Here is a 21,812-nt window from a genome sequence, read left to right on the forward strand (position 1 = left end):
AACTCACCATTTTGTTTCTATATTGGTTTGCACTATGATGATTACACTTTATATGAGAACATATCAGGACTAGACTTGAGGAGTTGTTACTGACAGATGGTGTGACCTTTTATTGGTGTCAATGCTACTTGATGTAATTGCTATAATTGTGCTCGATTGACACTAGGACATAAAATTATTTTGGGATTATTGTATATATGTATATAACTTATCTATATTAGTATGTGTTTTATTTTATATTCGCGTTCTATATATATATATATATATATATATATATATATATGACACATTCTCCCTTTAATCTTGTACGATTTAGTAATCTAGTTTCAACCACTAATAGTGATTTTACATAGTGTTTAATTGGAGGGGAAAGCAAAAAAAAAGGGGGAGGGAGAGAGATTTAAAAAAAAAAATCTTGTTTAGTTCGATTTTTAAGAGGAAAGCAGAGGGAAACAAAACCCCCTCCTAACCCAATTTTAACTCCTCTCCAAACAGATTTAAAGCACAAATACATCATATGTATGAGTACTAAACTACTTGTTTCATTTCATTAATAAACTATTTTTTTTTGGCAAATGAAGGGAAATAAAAGAAAAATTACACATGAAAAAATTGTACTACAATAATATTAGCCAAGAGAAGTGGTTCAAATCCAAGGGAGGGAAATTCAAGTCTAGATACATAGAACTAGAGTTCAAGTCCAACCTAACTAGAAAATTTGTACACTTATTACCTTCTCTCAATATATGCTAAAGTTGCACTTATCAATTCATAACTATCAATTCTTGAATATGTCGAATGATAGTGCGAAAGCGATATTATATATCATAATTATTTTTTACAAGCTTTTATACATACGATTACAATTAAAAATAAAAATAAACTAGGTCAAACTATATTATATTACAATTTAGTAGGTTTAAATCTAACTTTCTTTAAAAATACATATGTTAAGTATGACTTATTTATCTGTTACAAACATTTTTAAAATATTTTGTTAGAATTAAAATCTTAAATACCTACTTTATAATAATTTAATACTAATAAAAATATAAAAATAATATGTTAAATTTTATAAAAATCAAGTTTAATTTATTTATGATACAAACATGTTTTTAATATCTAATATAAAATTTTTAGATGATAATTTATTTCAAAATATATTTTATAATAAAAATTCTAAATAACATGTAAATCTTCTGATATTTTCTATTTTGAATTTTTTAATCAATATATACAATCTTATTATTTTAATTTTTTTAATCAACGTATATAAAAATAAAAAGTTCAAATAGTAAACATGCATCCTACAAATGTTATTTTATCAAAAATTAATTTTTTAATATATTATATTATATATGTGAACAGTAATATGTATATATATATATATATATTGTAATTAAACTTTTTAAAAATTAATTTATTATTAAAGAATATTCTTTATCGCATATAAAAATAATTTATTTCAAAAGTTTTATAGATATAAAATAAATGAATATCTCCACAAAGTTTATATTTTATATATAATAATATAAACATATATATCTATTTTATTATAATATAATTTTTATTTTTCAAGATATATATTTTTTTTTTGATAAAAAATATATGTATGTCTCAAATGGTAGTGGGGTACTATGATCCAAGTAGATCCGTCCATATATATATATATATATCAATTGATATATGTTAATTATAATCTTGTTTCATGTATTATTGAATTTGATAGTGAGTTCAAATTCATATAAATGACACCATGAAACTTGTCCTATCTTATTTCACACTCACTCCTAATGCATGGAAGAATCAAAGAATCAAAGGTGTTTTTATTTTTTTAATCCAAATTATCAGTCTCGCACCCCCTTTCACCCAACATAATATTTGAACGTGAGATGCACTAAAATAATCAATCTTTCGTCTTACTAGAGAACCAAATATGGGAAAGGTGCTTCTTGTGTCTTTTTTCTTTTCCTTTACATTTTTTCTATTTTCATTCATACCAATTACAATGTAATATGGTCCTGTATAGGCAGGCAAAATGCATTTTCTTGATTTAAATGCTGTATTCCATTAAAGATGAAACTCGTTTCCTCAATAATCATCCAACTATAGCAGCTGTCATTTTCCTTCTTTAATTTCGCCTTTCTAAATCTTATTTTAGTAATGTCAATGTTTCTTAAAGAATTGATAGTGAGCATCTTTAATTAGCTGGCTTTGTATTGCAACAGTGCCTTGGGTTGCGTTTGATGCACGTTCTATTTACGGTACAAAAGATCCAAATCTGAAACATTATTTTGTGTTTAATGGAGCACCCAAATCTTTGTTAGCAATAAAATGACCGCTGCAAACTCAATTGAGTTTCACTTGATTTTTTCTTTTTCTTGGAAATATCTCAGAATAATACAAGATATAATTAATAGATAACTTCTTAAACATTAGATCAACGTTTGAAAAATATATTTGTTACAAAAACATGATTCCTTAAATAAATTTTAGTATTTCAAGAGTTAATCTTAAGTTTGCCTTATGGTATAGTATTGAAAAAATTTCAGAACATTTCAATTTTCTTTTTTTGTCTGGGACCCATATTTTTGTCCTGCATTTGAAGTTGATGGCATGCTTTCTTTCTTTTATTTTTTTAAGTAATTCGTGGTGAGTAAGCATTAAGCAAGTGAACCAGGCATATCACATGACAAATCTGATTTATTTATTTTTTAAATTTTAGGTTCTTCGGTTTGTAAATATATATCCATATTGCTTGATTTAAAAAAATGTTGCTAGGAACTTACATTGCAATGGCCGCCGCATTCTTATTGCGGTAGCTGCAGCAACTGTATTGGTGATTATACATTGCATTTGATGCAGTTAGCCCCAAACGTGAACCACAATTTGAAACCTTGATTGCCCTTGTACATGCCTAGATCCTTAAGAAACCATATCCATGTACAAAACTGAAGGATTATATTGTTGGGAGCCACTATAATGCACATTCTAAAGAGCCATAAATGATTACCCATGTACACACAAGAAGAAGCTTGTGACACAATTTCATTTCTAATTAAAATGGAGTGCACGTGAAGTGTGAACCCTCTTTTTCATGACTAGAAAAGTGGGTTTGAGATCATTTCCTGTTCCTAAATAATGGGATATGATTCCTTTCCACAGAGATACATTTTTTTAACTAATATATCCAATAATGATGTGTGGTTAGATTACATGATATAATTTATCATTCTTCTCTACAATAGTCTCGTTTTACTATTTAAGAACAAAAGAAGATACCAATCGCTAAATTGTCAACTTAGATCTAGCATATTAATCAATAATTATAGCTCGTTAATATCTAACCAAGGTGAAAAACTTCTCTAGAGACCTTGGTCCTGTAAGCAAAATGTTAAATGTCAAAGTGATAGTAATCTCTATCCCTTCCTCATTCCCAAAGCAACCATAACTTGAGCTGAACCTTTCGGATGAATTATATATCCACGAATGAATTTCCATAATATATTGATTAGTCAAGATCAAGTCAAAATGAGTATTTGTTGTGTTAGTTTTAGGTATCAATGTAAATATCGACGTATAAGTTACGTTGTTCAACCTTTGGAACCATGTTAACCTCGGTCCCATTGGTTCATGGGCTGATTGCTCATAAATATCAAAGTATCTATACTTGATCACATGATGCAGTTAAAGAGGAACTTCGAGCGAACATGCAAAGAAAAAAGGTTAATTAAAGAGGCATTTGACAAATTAGACAGTACTTCCTTCTTTGTACATACAGCACAATGAGAAAATTTTCTCAACTAAAGCAAAAGACACAATCATATAAATGACCCACAGGCATTGAACACCGAGCAAGTAGCAATGCATCGTAGGTTAAAAGTTACCATCCAATATTCATGGGGGATTTGATCAAGGAACGTAACCCAACTCACCCAACTCAAATTAATTATCATAAAACTTGCTCAAACTGGCAAAGCAAAAATAAATAAAATAAGGGACTTGTTCCTTAAGATATCAGCAAGCACTTGATTCTCTTACCAATTTCAGAACAATTTCAACTTAGAAGCGAACGTTAAGCAATCATGCTCATCTTTTTTTGCCCCCACACCCCCACACTGTTGTTCCTGCCTTCCCAAGCAAAACCCAAGTGGCTACTAGCCTACTACAGTACTACTGCTACCTCTCCATTGACACACACACACCACCTTTCAATGTCCAATCCCATACACTAACAGCTAAGTGTTGTTTTTTATTTTATTTTCTTATATATATATATATATATATATATAATAAATCACAGTTATACTTCACAAAAAATAATCATATTTAAATCGGATACAATTGATATGAGCAAACTTTTCTTTCGAAATATTTAACATAAATATATATCCAAAATTCAAATTCGAGATAAAACTTTTCTTCTGAGATATTTAACCCAGATATATTCATAATTCAAATTAGAGACTACTAATAAAGGGAAAACAACCTCTTTCCCATTAATCCGCATGGTCATCAATTCCAAAAGCTAAGCTTTGCTAATTGCTAACTAAACATTCATTCCATTCCACCTAATTTCAACTTGATCGCTATGAATCCTCAATAAATTCCACTCCTTCCCTCACTCTCCCACACCAAGGACCACTCTTCCATTCACATTCTATACACTAATTCACAAAACACAGAAGATGGTAATGATGAAGAACCACCCTCTCTTCTCTCTCTCACTTCTAATGCTTTTTGTTCTTTTCTATTCCACCACCACTTCAGCTCAATCCCCAGCACCATCACCCTCCTCAGCCCCCACAGACATCATCAGAATCCTCAAAAAAGCAGGAGGATTCACCACCCTAATCCGTCTCCTCACCACAACACAAGTCTCAACCCAAATCAACGCCCAACTCCTCAACTCAAACAACGGGTTAACAGTGTTTGCACCAAACGACAACGCCTTCCAAAGCCTCAAATCCGGTTTCCTCAACTCCCTCAATGACCAACAAAAAAACGAGCTCATCCAATTCCACGTGCTTCCCACGTTTGTTTCCATTTCAAACTTCGACACTCTTAGCAACCCCGTGAGAACACAAGCTGGTGATGACCCTGATAGGTTGGCACTGAACATAACAAGTTCGGGAAACCAAGTGAACATGACAACGGGTGTTGTTAACGCCACTGTTGGTGGCAGTGTTTACTCTGATCACCAGCTTGCGATTTATCAAGTGGATAAGGTTCTTCTTCCAAGGGATTTCTTTGTTCCTAAGCCTCCACCACCTGCTCCTGCTCCTGCAAAGGCTAAGGCTTCTTCTGCCAAGAAATCTTCCGACGGTCCTGCTTCTGCTGCGGATAATGACTCTTCTGCTATCAGTTTGAACCTGAAGAATGCGATGTGGGTGTCAGTGTCACTTGCAGTGGCTATTGGGACAGTGTTTTCGTTGGGACAGTGACGGCTTCAACGACTTATTACGAACTTGATCAGTGCATGAAGTATGTATGATACGTACTTGGGGTCCAATGTTGTGTTGCTTTGTTAATTTCTACCTGGTTTGTTGGGATTGGTTGGATCAAAGGGGGATCGTGAACTTTTTGTAGCGCTTTTCAATGATTTTTTTTTCTCTCTCTTTCTTTTCATTAATTAATTCGGTCTGTGGTGAAACTGTATGTGATGTGTATTCGATTTTGAAGGATTCTCTCTTTCTTTACTCGTTGCATTGATCTTATGTTATATTGAGAATCTATCTATAGGGAACATTTATGCTCCAAGTGAATGGGGTTCAAGATCTCCAGAATTTAATTAATTAATCTTTCTCATAAGGCTGAGACAAAGTGAAAATGGATAAGTACTCGCACAACACACTTCGATGCTCAAGTTAATATAAAAATTTATTAGAATAATAATGCATATTAAATGCTTACTTGATATTCAATGACATTGATTTATTTATAGGGTCAGAAATGCGTTGGATTCTTTGATAAGAAGTTGAAGATCTCTACAGATAAAAAAATAAAATAAAATAAAATAAACTGAAGGCCTTTTGAGTGCAAAATAAAATAAACTGAAGGCCTTTTGAGTGCAATGATAGGCCTTGTTATGGTAATAAAATAAGTTTACTCCAAGTCAAAGGTGTGGTATACTATTAATAAGTATATATTGTGCATCAAGCATTAACTTCAATCAACACCTATAATTTGAAGCTAAGGAATTTTGGAGGGACATAACCTGTTATGTCAGTTGAATCGTAATTAGGCCCAATCAAGAACATATCTAATTAAGTTAACATCTACTAAAGTCAAAATTTAATCCAATCAAAATCTAATAATATATGAAATAAAATTGAAGTGATCTTATTATTAACATAAATAATATATAAATCAACTAAGCTTTTTTCTCAATAATTGTAAAACCTATCTTAGGACATAGGATTAAGACAGTATTTCTAGGATTGATTTTTGATGTGTTAAAATAATATTTGACTAACATAAGTCACACTTTATTAGAGTAAAAATGAGAATATAGATGAAGAAGATGGTCGATCGGACTACTCACCCTAAGATGAGAATAAAACTAGAGCACCAAGCTTGATTAGCCTTCAAGGAACATAACTAGTGACATAAGATAATAATATTTATGCTAACTAGGAGTGACAAAAGAATCTATTTATTCATCATTTATCATATCCATCCATAAGTAAATCTATGCGATCTATTTATTAAAATAAAAATAAAAATAGATTAGATTCAATCTATCTATTTAATTTTATGGATGGTTAACGATCCATTCACTAATTTTTTAAAGCTCATTGGATTATAATATAAAATATTACTGGATCGAGATTTTAAAAAATTATTTTGACATAAAAATAGTCTTTTAAATTTTAAAAGACTATATAATAATGTAATAATTTATGAAGAAAAAAAAGAAATAAAATATTTTAAGAATAATTTATTTGTTTTTTAAAACATTATTTTCATGAATGGATATATCCATTCATCAAAAAATTATTAATAAATAAATTAGATGATTTTTTTTACTTAATTTAAATGATTTAGGTGGGTTGAACTTTTATATAAAATTTTAATAAATTTAAATAAATTAATAAATTATTTTTATCTAATTTATTATGATTTATTTAAAAATTTATTTGATCATCCATTTCCCACTCTAATCTCAGCACAACACCCATAATCTCTTTCTTGGTTGAGTTGGACGTGGGAGTTTGGACATTTGGAAGGTTTCAAGCTTAGAGCGGCTGAAGTCCAATATAAGGCTCATGATATATACATCTTCTTTTTTTAAGTACATCTCTTTTATATTTTTTTAAAAATTATAAAATATTGTAATTTTTTTTTAAATCTTCTATTTTTACACTTTTAATTTTTAATTTGCTACTTTCTTTTTCTTTTCTATACATTTTTTTTTTAGTTTTTACATGCTACCAGAATAGGTAGAATGAAAGAAAGATAAAGGGGTGTATATAAAAATTGAAAAGAAGAGGGAAAATGTGTGGAAAAAAAATATTAAATTAAATATTGTGGATGTAAAATTAAAAAATTTAAAATTTAAAATTTAAAATTTAAAAATTAAAAATATTTTAAAATTTTAATTTTTTTTAAAAAAAAGGTGTATTTATAAAAAAAAAAAAAAGAAGTGTATATATCATGCACCCCAATATATAGTTCAAGAGACTATTGAAGTTGTGTGAAGCGAGTGAATTCCAATATAGAGGCCCACTTTTGTTGTTGGAATAATCATGCCTAATTTTAGTCTTATGACATATGCACCCCCTTTATTTATAAGCACCACTCTTTTTATTTTATTTTTTAAAATCTGAATTTTTTTAAATATTTTTAATTTTTTATTCTCTATATATATATATTTTTTTTTTTAATTTTACGTGTCTAATATTCAATTTAACTATCATGCCTAGTTTTAGTCTTATAATATATGCACCTCTTTTATTTATAAGCACCACTTTTTTTATTTTTTTAAAATAAATTTATAAAATATCTTTAATTTTTTAATTTTATATCCCTAATGTTGAATTTAACACTTTTTTTTTACACACCTCTTAATATCATTTTAGTTTTCAAATGCACTCTTTCCTTTCTCTACTCCTCACTTATTTCAATAGGTAACTTTAATTCTTTTGATTTTTATATAACTCTTTTTTTGTTCCTTCCCCTTTCAGTTTTTACACTATTATCTTCTTTCTCTTCTCTTTCAATTTTCACATGCATTCAGGACAAAGAACTGATGCGTTATAATATTGTAGGTGTGTATGAATTTCTCGATAGTGTTGAACTAAACATGCACCTTTTTCTTTGAGTATTTCCCCCTCACCTTTCACACTTCCAAAAATTACAATTATATTTAGTGGTCTAGAAAATACTTTTCAAAAACATTAGTTTTAATATTACAGAAAATACATTTAAGAATAGTGAAATTGATATTTTGAAAAATATTTTTTGTAATTACATTTTTTATATATTTCTAAAAAATACTTTTTAAAACACTAAAATTATTATTTCAAAATTATTTTTTAAAATTATATAGATAATACATTTTTATTAAGTATTTGTTAAAATATTAAAATTAGCATTTCACAAAATACTTTTTATAAATATTTATTTTATATAATTCCAACAAATTCTTTCCTGAATAATAAATTTAACATTCTGAAAAGTAGTTTTCCACTGTAACATTTCAGAAACGAGATAAATCTGCAAGGGTCAATAGAGTATCACATAAGTCAATTAAAAAAATCATGTGAAATGGGTTGAAAAGGACCTAATAATGGTCATCATGCTTTTTTCTTTTTTTTCCCCTTCAGAATATACCACAACTATGTTCAATTCTCTTACAAGATTTACAAGGTTATATAGTACGATTTTTTTTATATAGGAAAATTAGTAAAATCCATTTGTTTAAAAATCATTGGATAAATATGAAACTTTAAAAAATAAAAAACTGGAGTTTGGACAGATGTCCGGAGGATTTGTCTTTTGTTAAATCCCACTACCAAGCATTTTGTTAAATCAAAATAACTTAATAAATTCATGGATTTATTTTAATTAAAGAATTTAGAAAGGGTACAATTAGAATGCTTGATAACTAGAATGCAAAAAAAGTTCTAAGGTGAGTAATAATATAGACAAAAAAAAAAAATAGAAGCATGCATGATGCATCTAACTCATGCAATTATTCGCCAAGATCAAATTGAGCTCTCACTCGTTTTTCCCCTCCTCCCAAAGCAAAACTAAAGAAATAAAAAAATGGTTCATAGTTTCAATCTCAGTGACTTGTCACCTGAATCCCCTTCCCACATAAAGCACATGCACCTCACAACACAGTCACGTATCCAACTCTGCTCATATCTCATATATAAACCCAGCCTCTCACTCTCAATCACATTCACATATCCATCCCAAATGATACACCACCTCAATATCCCAAACCAAACAACACTACGCACACAATATATAAAACCCCTCCTTTCATCTCTCCAACACTCATTGCAACAAAAAACAACTCCTATCATTAATTAATTAACCCAAAATGACAACAAAACAATCTCTCTTAGTCCTACCCATCTCACTAACCCTACTACTTTCCCTCTTGCACTCCACCACAGTACTAGCAGCCCCATCTCCGGCCACCGCACCGGCTCACTCCGCCGCCCCAACAAAACCCTTGGTCCCCACACAACCCCATCCATCCCCCGACAACACTCCCGACATAGAGAGAATCCTTAAACAAGCGAACACGTTCGACATGTTCCTCCGCCTCATGAAAAGCACACAACTAATCAACCAACTAAACTCCCAACTCATAACCATCAAGTCTGGCGGCTTAACCCTCCTCGCACCCGACGACGGCGCCTTCTCGGAACTCCCACCGGGCTTCCTCAACACCCTCTCCGACGCCAAGAAACTCGAACTCCTTCAGTTCCACGTGCTCCCCGACTTCGTCTCCGCCTCCAACTTCGACACGCTCACCAACCCCGTCAGAACCCTCGCCGGGAACAAGCCCGGGAAAGTGGAACTCAACGTCGTCAGTTACGGGGGCGTCGTCAACGTCTCCACCGGACCAGTTAACACCAGCATCAATGGGGTCGTATACACGGATAAGCATCTTGCCATCTATAAGGTGGGAAAGGTGCTTCTTCCTCAACACTTTTTCCCTACCAAGAAGATGATACCTGCAACGCCGGCACCGGCGCCGTCGATCGAAGCGGCGAAGGCGCCTACGTCTGATAAGGAGAAGCCGTTGCAGTCGGAGGATTCCTCGGAGTCGTCGCAGGTTGTTCCTGTTCAGACCTCAGGCGCTGTGAGATTCAGCGTGTCGTCGCTTGTTCTTGGAGTTGTCTTTGTGGGAGTCATAAACTTAATTGTATAGGACGATTGATGTGTCTGAATATATATACCAATGAATTCAACGTTAACTAACTATTGTGCTATGTTGAAAGTCCGGTGTTGTGTTATCATGGGGTATGGATTGTTAGAGCATTCCGCATTAATTGTATCCGTTCTTTGGACCTCTTTATGATCAATTTATTATTATTGACATAAGCGAGTTTATGTTACGTTTTTACTTGCATGCTTGCGTAGTCTTATTCTTCTTATTTTAATGCATGGGAAAAAAGGGTTAACAACAAAAAAACTAATTACGTGGAATAAATCGAATCCCTTGAAGCTTGGATCTTTTGACTTTGAACAAGAAACAATTGTGTCCCTAACAATTAAAAACTTGAATTTGTTGGGTGTCATGCTTCGAAATTCATAATTATGAAGTTTGATGCGTGTTGATTAGTTATTGAATACGTTACTCCAAAATGTTTAGAAAACAGAAAAAAAAAGCATATTCATTAGTGTTCTTGATCCATGAGGCATATATCAGCATCGCGTGAGTTCACTGTATTCCAAGTTCATTCTTTTTGGACCTCATTTGTATAACTTTTCCCTTGGCCTAATATAAAATGATTGGGCAGTGTGAATTAAAGCCCATCTTCACACCACTTCTTTTAGTTGAAAGTCTGACATATATAGTTTTTCAACCGAAAAATGAATATAGCATATCAATGTCACTTTAAAGAAGTAATTTATGCTAAGAACGGTCCAAGCCAATAGCCAACTACGGGCATTTGACACGTAGGATGTGATGGAGGTACCGTATTGGTACATATTACGGATGGGATAGGGTTTGGTTCAAGAAATTAGTCTTTACATGACAAATCAATGTTTAAAATTTTACTTATAAAGATATTTAGGATTATTGTTCGAAAAAGTAAGCAGGATTATCTTCCAATGAGAATATTCTAAAAAGAAAAAGAATATATTATTGGTACATTTTACGGTAGATATGATAGAATTCTTGTCAAAGGTATTGTTAAATTTTATATATACTAGATCGACATGAAATAGGATATTTGCCATGTGGGATATATTATATCAAAGTTAATTTTCTTATGCATTAATTAATATTAAATATAATAATTGATTGGTTAGACGAGTTAGACTAATTCAACCAATTATAATCTTGTTTAACCTATATCGTAGATTACACGTGTGCTTCGAAATTAATTAACGACACAAGTTGACCTTTTTCTCTTCACCTCAGTTAAAAGTAACAAAAGATTGATGTCATTTACGGTGCTTGATGTGATTTTTGTAAAATACGCACGTAATATATGTAAGTCCAAACACGCACTAATTCAATATCATGTTATTTAAATTTGATTTTAATTAATTTTTTTAAGTTATTAAATTTCTTTTGCGTCTAAGTTCATGTTCGAATACATGGAATTGATTTGAGAAAAAAATATAGAACTAAATAAAATATAACTTGTCTTATTATCTCTTTTTGCGAATACCCTCATTTCATCGCATGCATCCAACCAATAAAAGGAGCTAGCCCGGGGAGGGTAAATCAATCTCTGTTGCTTTGACTTAACAAGAAATGAATGACATATAGCGATAAACAAAGTATTAATTGCTTATCGTCAAATAATAACAAAGAGAGAAAGAACATACCAATTTGAAGCCGTTTATTTTAGATATAACAGAAAATTAATAAACGACAAAATGTGAGCATATGTCGGGCATCACTGTCTCCAAGAGCTAGGAATAGGATTCAAATTAATGATTTCCTCAACCCAAACTAAACTTGTGTTACACAATTTGATAACATCATTTCCTCCTTATTGATGCAATTACTCAACCTATATACATACATACACCACCTTTCAAATTTCATTTCATATATACATGCATCTTACTGATGCCAACTCGCGATGTAACACTGCGAAAGCAAAATATATAGCTCCGTATCCTATGTCACTTCTCGGCTTCTCCATCTCCCCACCTTCAAATAATTTCTGTGACCTCTAAACCATCAATTATAATACACCACCTTCCTCTCTAACTGTAGCTGAACTGCCACCTATAATCATCAATTATGATTCCCTCCCAAGTAGGATATAAAAAGAAAACCCCTTAAACCATTTTCCTCACTCTCAAGTCTCAAGTAGGCGCGTATATATTTCTTTATCTCCATTCTCAACACTACAATGATGGCTAAAGAATCCATCTTATTACTAGTCATCACCTTGTTCTCTATCACAGCTTCAGCTCAAAAGGTGTCCCCCGTTCAGTCTCCACTATCACCACCGCAAGGAATGAACACGGCTCCCCTCGTACCCGCATCACCCGCGGGTGCTCCTATCGCCGCCACCACCACCATTGACATTCTCCAAATCCTCACCAAAGCAAAGAGATTCTCCATCCTCATCCGTTTGCTAAAGACCACACAACTCATCAACCAACTCAACTCACAACTCTTCACTTCATCTTCCTCAGGACTAACCCTTTTCGCTCCCGAAGACAACGCCTTCTCAAACCTAAAACCGGGATTCCTCAACTCTCTCGACGATAGACAAAAGGTGGAGCTTTTGCAGTTCCACACTCTCTCTTCATTCATCTCCATCTCCAACTTCGACACCCTCACCAACCCCGTTCAGACCCAAGCAGGCGATGACTCCCTAAGGCTTCAACTCAACGTCACCACTTACGGAGGCAACAGGGTCAGCATGGCCACCGGCGCCGTTAACGCCACCGTCACCGGAACCGTGTACACGGACAACAAACTTGCCGTTTATGAGGTGAGTAAAGTGCTTGTTCCGCTTGACTTTGTACTTCCCAAGGCTAAGGCTCCGTCGCCGGCCAAAGGAATCTCGCCGGGGTCTTCCGCCGGCGAGAGCGGGAAGAGCGGAAGCGGTGATGACGTGATTCCGGTGGACTCGGGTTGTGTGAGTTTGAAGGTGGAGAAAGTGATGTGGATGCCTATTGTTCTTGTTCTTGTTGTTGGAGTCATGATGTGAGGTTGAGTTTCTATATATATTCAACGGTCACGATGGAGTTTGTGATTGTTTTTTTGTGCATACTTTTGGGTTTTGACTTGTTTACTTGCAGCATTCGGTGTAATGCATGTGTGCTTTTCTTTTTTTATTAAACTGTAATGTAATTTTGTTTCTTAATTCAAAGACAGGAATAATTATCCTTGTTTTTTCGCTAAAATTTGTTGCTTGGATTCATTCGTCAAGTTTCGAGCAGGTTTATCAAAATTTATAAAAATGAATATTTCGCCCTATTTAGTAGGGGTGAGCAACGGGGGTGGGTTTGGTCGGGTTCAGGTGAAAAATATCCAACCCATTGTAAACCGACTTTGAAAAAATGTGACCCATATCCGACCGACTGAGCTTTCGATTTGAGGCGGTTCGGATTCGGATTTAAGCGGGTGGGTATAATCGGGTTTGAATTTTTTTGTAAACCAATTTATCTTAAGAAAGATGAAGCTTAAAACAATAAAAAATATTTTTAAAATAGTGTATAAAAATAGAATGAAGGTGACAATAGATGGTGTAAGTAGATTCGTAGTTGAAACATTTACAAACTAAAGAAGCAAAAATAAAAGATAACAAAATTCATAGTTGTTACATGGAAAAGAAATATAAAGTAAGATTACAAAATCATAAGAAATCACAGTCACACAAAATGTACTCAAAATGGAGATAAGAAGATGGAAAAGAAAGACAAAGAAAGAAGCAAAAAGATAACTCTAAAAATGGACTAGTGTGTTGAGAAGTTGAATGAAGAAGGAGAAGACAAAATAAATATCTAAGTTATGAGAAAAAGGAAAAAAATAAGTTACAAATTGATGGCTATATTATACTTGAAATAAAGACTTTTAAGTTTAGACCATTGTTGTTTAGTTATACAAAAGTAATAAAAATTTAAACTTATCTCATTTTCGGTTGGGTTCGGTTTTTGGCGGGTTTAAAAATTCAAAACCGAACCCGCCCAATATAACCCGTATAAAATCAAAATTTTAACCCGATTTACCCATAAGACCCGCCCGAACCCACCCAAAAACAATATTTTTTATCGGGTTTTTCGGGTTCGGTTTGGGTGTCGGTTTAATGCTCACCCCTACTATTTAGCAATAAAAAAAAACTTAAATATGTTTTTGTCCCTTAAATTTAATGTAAATTTAGTTTTGATCCCTCAAATTTAAAACTGTTATTTTTAGTCCTGTAATTTTCAAAAATATTATTTTAGTCCTTTAGATCACCAATAACATATTTGAAAGTAACTAATTACAACAGCTATGCGATATTAACCAGATTTAATGAGATATTTTTACTAATAAGAATATCGATAGATAGATTTTATGTAATAATGTTTGATAAATTTTTTAACAAAATTTGAATATAAGGACTAAAATAAGATTTTTTGAAACTATAAGGACTAAAAATAATAATTTTAAATTTGAGGGACCAAAAATAAATTTATCTTAAATTTGAAGGACTAAAAACATATTTAAGCTTAAAAAAAATTATATAGTTTTTATTTTTGAATTAATTTTAATGAATAAGAAAGTGTATCAAGGAAAATGCATAGAAGCGATTGCAGTACGGTTTTATTTTTTTGCCATAAAAATATCCTAATCAAATTATAAAAATAAAAATAAAAAGTACCGTACAATATGAATGAATTATAAAATTTGAACTAAATCAATCTTTTATGATTTGTTTATATATTTTTTAAAAATATATAATATTATATTATTTGTTTAAAATTATATTTATTAAAACAAAATTAAAAATATGTAAATATTAAAATATTTTAATCATTTAATATATTTAGTATTAATTTTTATTTTATTATTTTAATAAATATATTTTTTAATATAATTTTAATTATGATATTAAATATTTCTTTTTCTCAATTATCCCTTAAAAAAGTTATTTTTAAATATTATAAATAAATCATAATTTTTTATTTTAAAATTTAGTTTAATAGGTTACAATTTAACAAAATACATTTTAAATATTATAATATATATTTAAAGAGAATTTTTTTTTTAATAATTTAAAATTTTATAAAATACTATGTTAATTTTGTATTCATTTGATTTGGTTTGAAACGATTTCAAATTCTAATCCAAATATCAAACAAAACTATATGATTTTAAAATTTTAAAAATTAAACCAAATCGTGAGTTTCTGATTTTCTATCGATTTTAAATTTTTTTTAATCAGTTTATAATTTTTTTATTCGAATTGGTTAGATTTTAAACATTTCTAACTAACAATGTCTCAAGAATACTAGTAAAAGAATGAATACGTATAATATTTTTTATTAAACACTGCATTGAAATTACAGGTACACGGTTGTTAATTAGACTTTTCGACCGTAAGTTCTTAACACTAGCATTTTCGATTTTCCACAGCAGTACTACTACTAGACCTACACCAGAACCGTTTGGGTATTATTTTTTTAATGTTGTTAGAATAGTGGATTAAGCCTAACTCAACCCTACAAAACCGGCTTGTAAGGTAAGGGTTGCTTTCCACTTATATATTATTCAATTGCCTAATCTCTAGTCGATGTGGGACTTGGGTTTTTCCCAATACACCCCCTCACGTCCAGCACTATTGGGCTTGGTACGTGGATAAATGGTGGGTGGCCCTTTTTAATGATCTAGGATTGGCGGGACTTGGGTTTTTCCCAATACACCCCCTCATGCCTATGAGACATGCATCAATGGTGGGTGGCCCATTTTTAAAGTGGATCTAAACGGCTCTGATACCATGTTAGAATAGTGGATTAAGCCTAACTCAACCCTACAAAACCGGCTTGTAAGGTAAGGGTTGCTTTCCACTTATATATTATTCAATTGCCTAATCTCTAGTCGATGTGGGACTTGGGTTTTTCCCAATAAATGTGGTTTTAAAAAAGTTATCAAAATTTAATGGAATACTCAGAAATGTGGTTTTAAAATTTGACAAATAAAATTTCACTTCACAAATTTAACAATCGGTTGTCATTTATTAATATCTGTTTTATTATAAATATAATATATAATAATGTGATATATATTTCTTGAACTTTAATAAATATTGAAAAACACATGCAAAGTAGTGTTTTTAAGTACCGATGGCCGTCAATTTATCATCTTCCATGGGCTAGTAGCAAAGAATTTCTCCTCGCCAAGAATAAAGACAGCTGTATTAAAACTTAGAAAAAGACATCTCACAACTGGTAGCAACTTGTGAAAACCACTAACTATTTACAAAGATTATTATTTTTGGTTTAACTTTACATTTAGTTAACTAAGACTTCAATCTATGTGTGGTTTTAATCTTTTTATTCTAATTGTTCATATTTAGTTCTCTTAATTTCTCCTTATTAAATCAACCTCTTATTCCAAATTCATTTAAAATTATAGGGAACATAAAATGACATTGATTTATATAAATCGACAGTGGAATATATAAAATGATTAAATATAAATTATGAAAAAACGAAATGCTTGTTATATTTCATACGTTATATTTTTTTATTTATATTCACACATGCATTTTACCCATTTTTTCTTTCTTTTTACTAACCTATATGAAGCAATGTTTTGTCAGACTTTTGTTATATAAGGTTTTTTTTTTTTTTTCCTCAGAGAATGACCCTGAGGCCAAATTTTGTTACAAGTTTAATTAATGAGAGCATGTAAGTGTAAAAAAGTTTACGTGAACTAGCTCCTTGTGAATGTTATTTAGTTGGCCCTTTTTGTGAGCTATATATAAATTAATTAGAGCTATAGCAATGGTGTATATTTGAACATAACAACAAAAAAGAGACTTTAAATGTGTCTCCGCGAGATGATAAGGAAAAATCCTTGTTGGCAGGAACTTCTTGGGTTGATCCTATTTTACAGGTTCACGAGAGGAAAGTGTTCAATTATATTGTTGCTATTTATATTTTTTGTGGATAATAGGGATGACCGAATGATGATGCAAAATGTGGTATGTTTGATGGACTCTAATCCTTCAACCAGAAGATGATATCTCTGAGTGGATTGTAGGCAACTCAACATTTTAAATCCAAACTTAAGAGTTAAGTTTGTTAGTTTGTACTCCCTAACAAGGATGACTACATCTGAGGCTTTTAGTCCTCCACTAGTAAAATAAAATAAAATAAAAAGTTAATTTTTTTCACATGAGTTGTTTTCAACCCTCTAGATCAATTCTGCGTAGAACCAATTGATACAGAAAAATGATATACTTTCTAAATTGATTTTAGAGACTAATGTATAAAATGATATTCTATTCGGTTGTGAGACGATAACAAATATCATCAAAAGCCAACTTTCTACACATTGGTTGATGTGAGAATCGATATAGAATTTTTCTTTTTAAGAAAAACAATACAACTACATTGCATTTACAATATAAAATATTTCAATTCTAAAACTATAAATACAGAAGTAGAAACAAAATAAATATGAAAAATACTAGAATTATTATTGATGTTTTAGACTTTACTATTTGAGCTGACTTAGACAATTATTATTACATAAATAGTTAAGACTAGCTATCCAATTTAATTTTATGCTTTACTTTTCTTTTCTATTTATAAATTAAAACAGAAATTATAATAAAGAGAAATGTTGTGTGATTTTTAGTTGAAATATAGTGCTTGAAAGTGGACTGCGGGTTAAAAGTTGAAAATGAACAAAATTAACAAGTATCTATTTAGTCTACTCAATAAATATATATCAATATTAGGCGCATATTTAAATAATTATAAAAGAAGAAGAAAAATCCTGCCCCATTCTAATAGATTCTAGATTTGTCCCTGACTATACAATATTTAAAAAATAGATTTGATTAATTATTACTTTAAGTTTGTTCTTAAAATATTAAAGACAAAATTGGGAAGTAAAAATGAATTAATTAACAGACATATTAAAGTATGGATAAGCTGATGATTTCCAAGTATAAATTGGTTAGTATAAATAAGAAAACAGTTGTACACATTTCTTCGTTTAGTTTTTGAATCACTGGTGATGGTTTTATACATCCGATAATAATAATAATTAAGTGAGTGCGAAAAACAACAAAATTGAAATAGCTGGAAAGAAAGCATTTTGGCTCTCTATATAGTATTTTATTTTAGGGGGAAAGCAGTTCACGGCCTCCCAAAGGTTACTCAAAACAAATCATAATAGGTCATAGCCAAGGCGCTGTAGCTACCCAGTAAACTTGTATTTATCAACTTTAGAGCATCACCTAACTTAAAGAAAATAATTATTAGAATACTGCTCTTAAGTCTTAAACTTACTTTGGATTCACGTGTTCTTGATTTTTTACATTAAATGAAAAAAAAAAAAAAAAAAGTGTGCAAACTATTCTCTTATAGTAGCTTTTAAATAATTTGACGCGCATCCAATGCTTCAAAAATTGAACTAAACACGCACCCACACTAACACTATCCCTTAACCAAGCTGTACTCCAATCAATAGATTATGTAAGTAGAAGAAGAATACTACTTAGTTGGTCTTGGTTATATATTCTTTAAAAAAAATATTTTTAATAATAATTATATATTAATAATAAAAAATAATTTATTAAACAAAATAATATGAATAAATGTAACTATATATATATATATATATATATTATGATTATTCCCTTAATTAAAATGAATATATAGGTGAAGAAAGCGGGTGACTAATTAAGATAATCAAGTGAGGCACTGAATGAACGCAATCAACGGACGTAAGCGGTACTGTTTCTACAACATTCATGGAGAAAATTAAAGCACTTTGTTTACGTGTTTCTACTTCCTTGTTTGCCCTATAATACATTACATTATAATGAACTAGGAGAAGCTATAACTTAAAGAGAAAAGCAATGAGATTGTAACTTAACAATATACAATAGAACAAGCAAATATAGAATAAAATGCAGAGAATATATATTGTCTCTTCCAAAACGCAATGGCCCCCACGTCCCTCACGGGATGTCTTTATGATATCGATATTTTTGGTCACGTGATTTCTCCCTGTTCACTCTGCATGCCTCCCAATCCGAGTCCACTCGCTCTAACTCGGTATCATTTTAGCTACATATCTTCCACTTCTAAATGCTTCTATTACCTATGTATTGTAATGTATCGTACAATACAACTTAATCCACCCCATTTCATCAATAATGTCCACGGAACTTGCTTTGCAGGTTCACCATTGGTCCCATCATCGATCCATCTCCAACACCCATGAAGTCTTTGGTTAAGTGCTGATCTTCAGTATTGGAAGAACTTGAATAGGGTAGCTGCTTCTCCATTATTTCTTCAATCCGCGGCATCACCATGTTCATGTTGTTGCTTGCGAGGGAATTCACCATGTGGTTTAAGTTCACACCCTCGTGTGCTTGCTTGAACAACATTTTCTGAATGTCAACCACATTATTACCTCGGTTGTTGTTCGGGTCCAACAAGCCAAAAACAGTGTTGGAGTTGTCGAACGCTGAACTACCATTACCACTCATCCTTGTAGATTCCATGTGACTGAATGGGAACAAAGAGCTCACGCTATGCGACAATTCCCCCTTGTTTTCTTCTTGCTCGAGCTTCATTACTCCTTGAGGTTGAGCCACAGAAACATTATTCGCACCATTAAAGGATGCTTCTGGGTATCGGTAATTCAACCACTGTGGTGTACCAAACATGTTATTTGTTTCAGGGAAGGTTGTTGTTGTTCCCGGTGAGAACACAGTACTCGAGTTGCTTCCAACGCTAAGAGCGTGAGGGTTGGCCTGGTCTAGCCATAGTGGAAGCTTCAGCTTATGCTCATGATGATGGGCCGCATCCGCCAAATTCCCCATGAATGCTTCTGGGCCTGGCCCACCAAATTCAGAATACTGCAATCCCTGAGCGTTCATCAAAATCTCGTTTGATAAAACCGCCGGAAGTGATGTCACTCTCGCCGCTTGTTCCGCCATGGCGTCACAAAACGCTCTATGCGTTACGAAACTGTCCTTCCTGCTTCATTAATCAATTCCTCAACATTGATTGTGTTGTGTTTAATTAATTCATGTCCCCGCATGCATAATTAAGTTCATATTAATTAACACAAACAATTAATTAAAGCATGGAAGTAGTATATAGTATATAGTATATAGTATTGTTACCTGGAGAATATTGTGCCACAGTCACATTTGTACTGTCTAGTACCGCAAATCTTGTTATGTGCCTTCCAGTCAGATTGAACAGCGTATTTCTTGGAGCACTTTTCGCAGCGCCACTTCTTCTCACCGTGCTTTCTGCTGAAGTGCTTTTTTATACCAGTGAGGTCTCCGAGGGCTCTGCAAGGGTCGTGGTGCACGCAACTCTTCTCCGGACACACGTACACCTTCTTCCTCACCTCTTCCTCCTTCGCTCTCTGCCGCAGCTTCCACGGCAAGTTGTGCCCTCGCCGATGCAGCTGCAGGTTCTGGTCTCTCTGAAAACCCTTGTTGCACACTTCGCAGATGAATCTGTTCGTCGCCATCAGTGACTTTGGCGACAGAGCAATCACTTCTGCATTCGGATCTGCCAAATAATACCCTCATCCTCATCGTTTCTTAATTCATTCAAATCAATTATATGTATATTTTGCGAATTAATAACGATAATATGAAGAAGAAGCTAGTTTGACTTGCCTGGTGTTCCGGGAAGGCTTCTTTTTCTCTTAGCTGATGAAGCTGAACTAGGGTTAGGATTAGGGTTTGAGTTTGGTTGGTGAAGTTGAACCGAGGAGGGTCTAAGGTTGGAAGGAACCGAAGCTGCTTGTTGAGACATCATGTTTGGGAGATTAATGGAGTGTCCTAAGACCTAACTAAACAAACTAGGTACCTAGCGAATTCCGAAAGTACTAATAAGTATGGAAGAGTGAAGAGAGGCACTGCGAAAACAAATTAAGTATGGAAGAAATTATTAAATAAATTTAGCGAATTGAGAGAAGAAAAAGTACATGGTGCATATATAGTATATATTACAGGAGAATTGAGATTGAGAATGGTTTCACGTACATGTGAATCGCGGTGACAGGAGAAATGGTTGAGTTTGGGTTGAATTGATGAAAGAGAGGAGAGAATGGTGTTTGTGGATCTCCTTATCAAGACGGCTGCTGTGGGTGTCAGTCAGCCATAGACTAAGGTGGACCACTTTCTCTGTCTCTCGCTTTCTTCATTCATACATACCAATAGGCAATACCTAGCGACTAATCAAACGTAACACTTTAATTCTACCAACTCAAATTTAATCACCTTCCCAAGCACTTCCTAGTTACTACTTTGACCCACCACGTCTATTCATTTCCACTTAAATTCATACTTTGTTTTTATAGATTAAAGGAATAATCTCAAGCACTTTCCAGTTAATCATCTCGCTTAAAAAAATTATATAACGAAACATATATTATTTATCATTAAAAATTATTT

At 32.2% G+C, this 21,812-nt stretch overlaps 4 protein-coding genes across 6 annotated transcripts; 3 read left to right on the forward strand and 1 right to left on the reverse strand.

Moving 5' to 3' along the window:
• Positions 1–4,563: 4,563 nt before the first annotated feature.
• LOC109819037 (fasciclin-like arabinogalactan protein 11) lies at positions 4,564–5,699 on the forward strand. The gene has a single exon (XM_020384618.3). It carries the CDS (start codon positions 4,689–4,691, stop codon positions 5,442–5,444), a length of 756 nt encoding a protein of 251 aa, XP_020240207.1. The 5' UTR covers positions 4,564–4,688; the 3' UTR covers positions 5,445–5,699.
• A 3,792-nt stretch (positions 5,700–9,491) lies between these two features.
• LOC109819044 (fasciclin-like arabinogalactan protein 11) lies at positions 9,492–10,577 on the forward strand. The gene has a single exon (XM_020384626.3). The coding sequence runs from the start codon at positions 9,554–9,556 to the stop codon at positions 10,391–10,393; it is 840 nt and encodes a 279-aa protein (XP_020240215.1). The 5' UTR covers positions 9,492–9,553; the 3' UTR covers positions 10,394–10,577.
• Positions 10,578–12,408: 1,831 nt separating this feature from the next.
• Positions 12,409–13,569, forward strand: LOC109819043 (fasciclin-like arabinogalactan protein 11). Its single transcript, XM_029268980.2, has one exon. It carries the CDS (start codon positions 12,564–12,566, stop codon positions 13,371–13,373), a length of 810 nt encoding a protein of 269 aa, XP_029124813.1. The 5' UTR covers positions 12,409–12,563; the 3' UTR covers positions 13,374–13,569.
• Positions 13,570–19,091: 5,522 nt separating this feature from the next.
• On the reverse strand, positions 19,092–21,593 carry LOC109819050 (uncharacterized). Of its 3 annotated transcripts, none has more exons than XM_020384634.3 (4): positions 21,402–21,592; positions 21,033–21,274; positions 20,523–20,922; positions 19,092–20,376 (listed from the first exon to the last, which is right to left on the reverse strand). In XM_020384634.3, exons 2-4 carry the CDS (start codon positions 21,172–21,174, stop codon positions 19,539–19,541), a joined length of 1,380 nt encoding a protein of 459 aa, XP_020240223.1. In that variant the 5' UTR covers positions 21,175–21,274; positions 21,402–21,592; the 3' UTR covers positions 19,092–19,538. The 3 variants fall into 3 exon arrangements, with proteins under 3 accessions (XP_020240223.1, XP_020240224.1, XP_029124811.1); XM_020384635.3 differs by having other exon boundaries at positions 19,092–20,373; positions 21,402–21,591; XM_029268978.2 differs by having other exon boundaries at positions 21,033–21,593.
• Positions 21,594–21,812: the final 219 nt, after the last annotated feature.

This window comes from Cajanus cajan, chromosome 10, assembly GCF_000230855.2.
Source record: "Cajanus cajan strain Asha chromosome 10, NIPB_CcT2T_4, whole genome shotgun sequence".
NCBI lineage: Eukaryota > Viridiplantae > Streptophyta > Magnoliopsida > Fabales > Fabaceae > Cajanus > Cajanus cajan.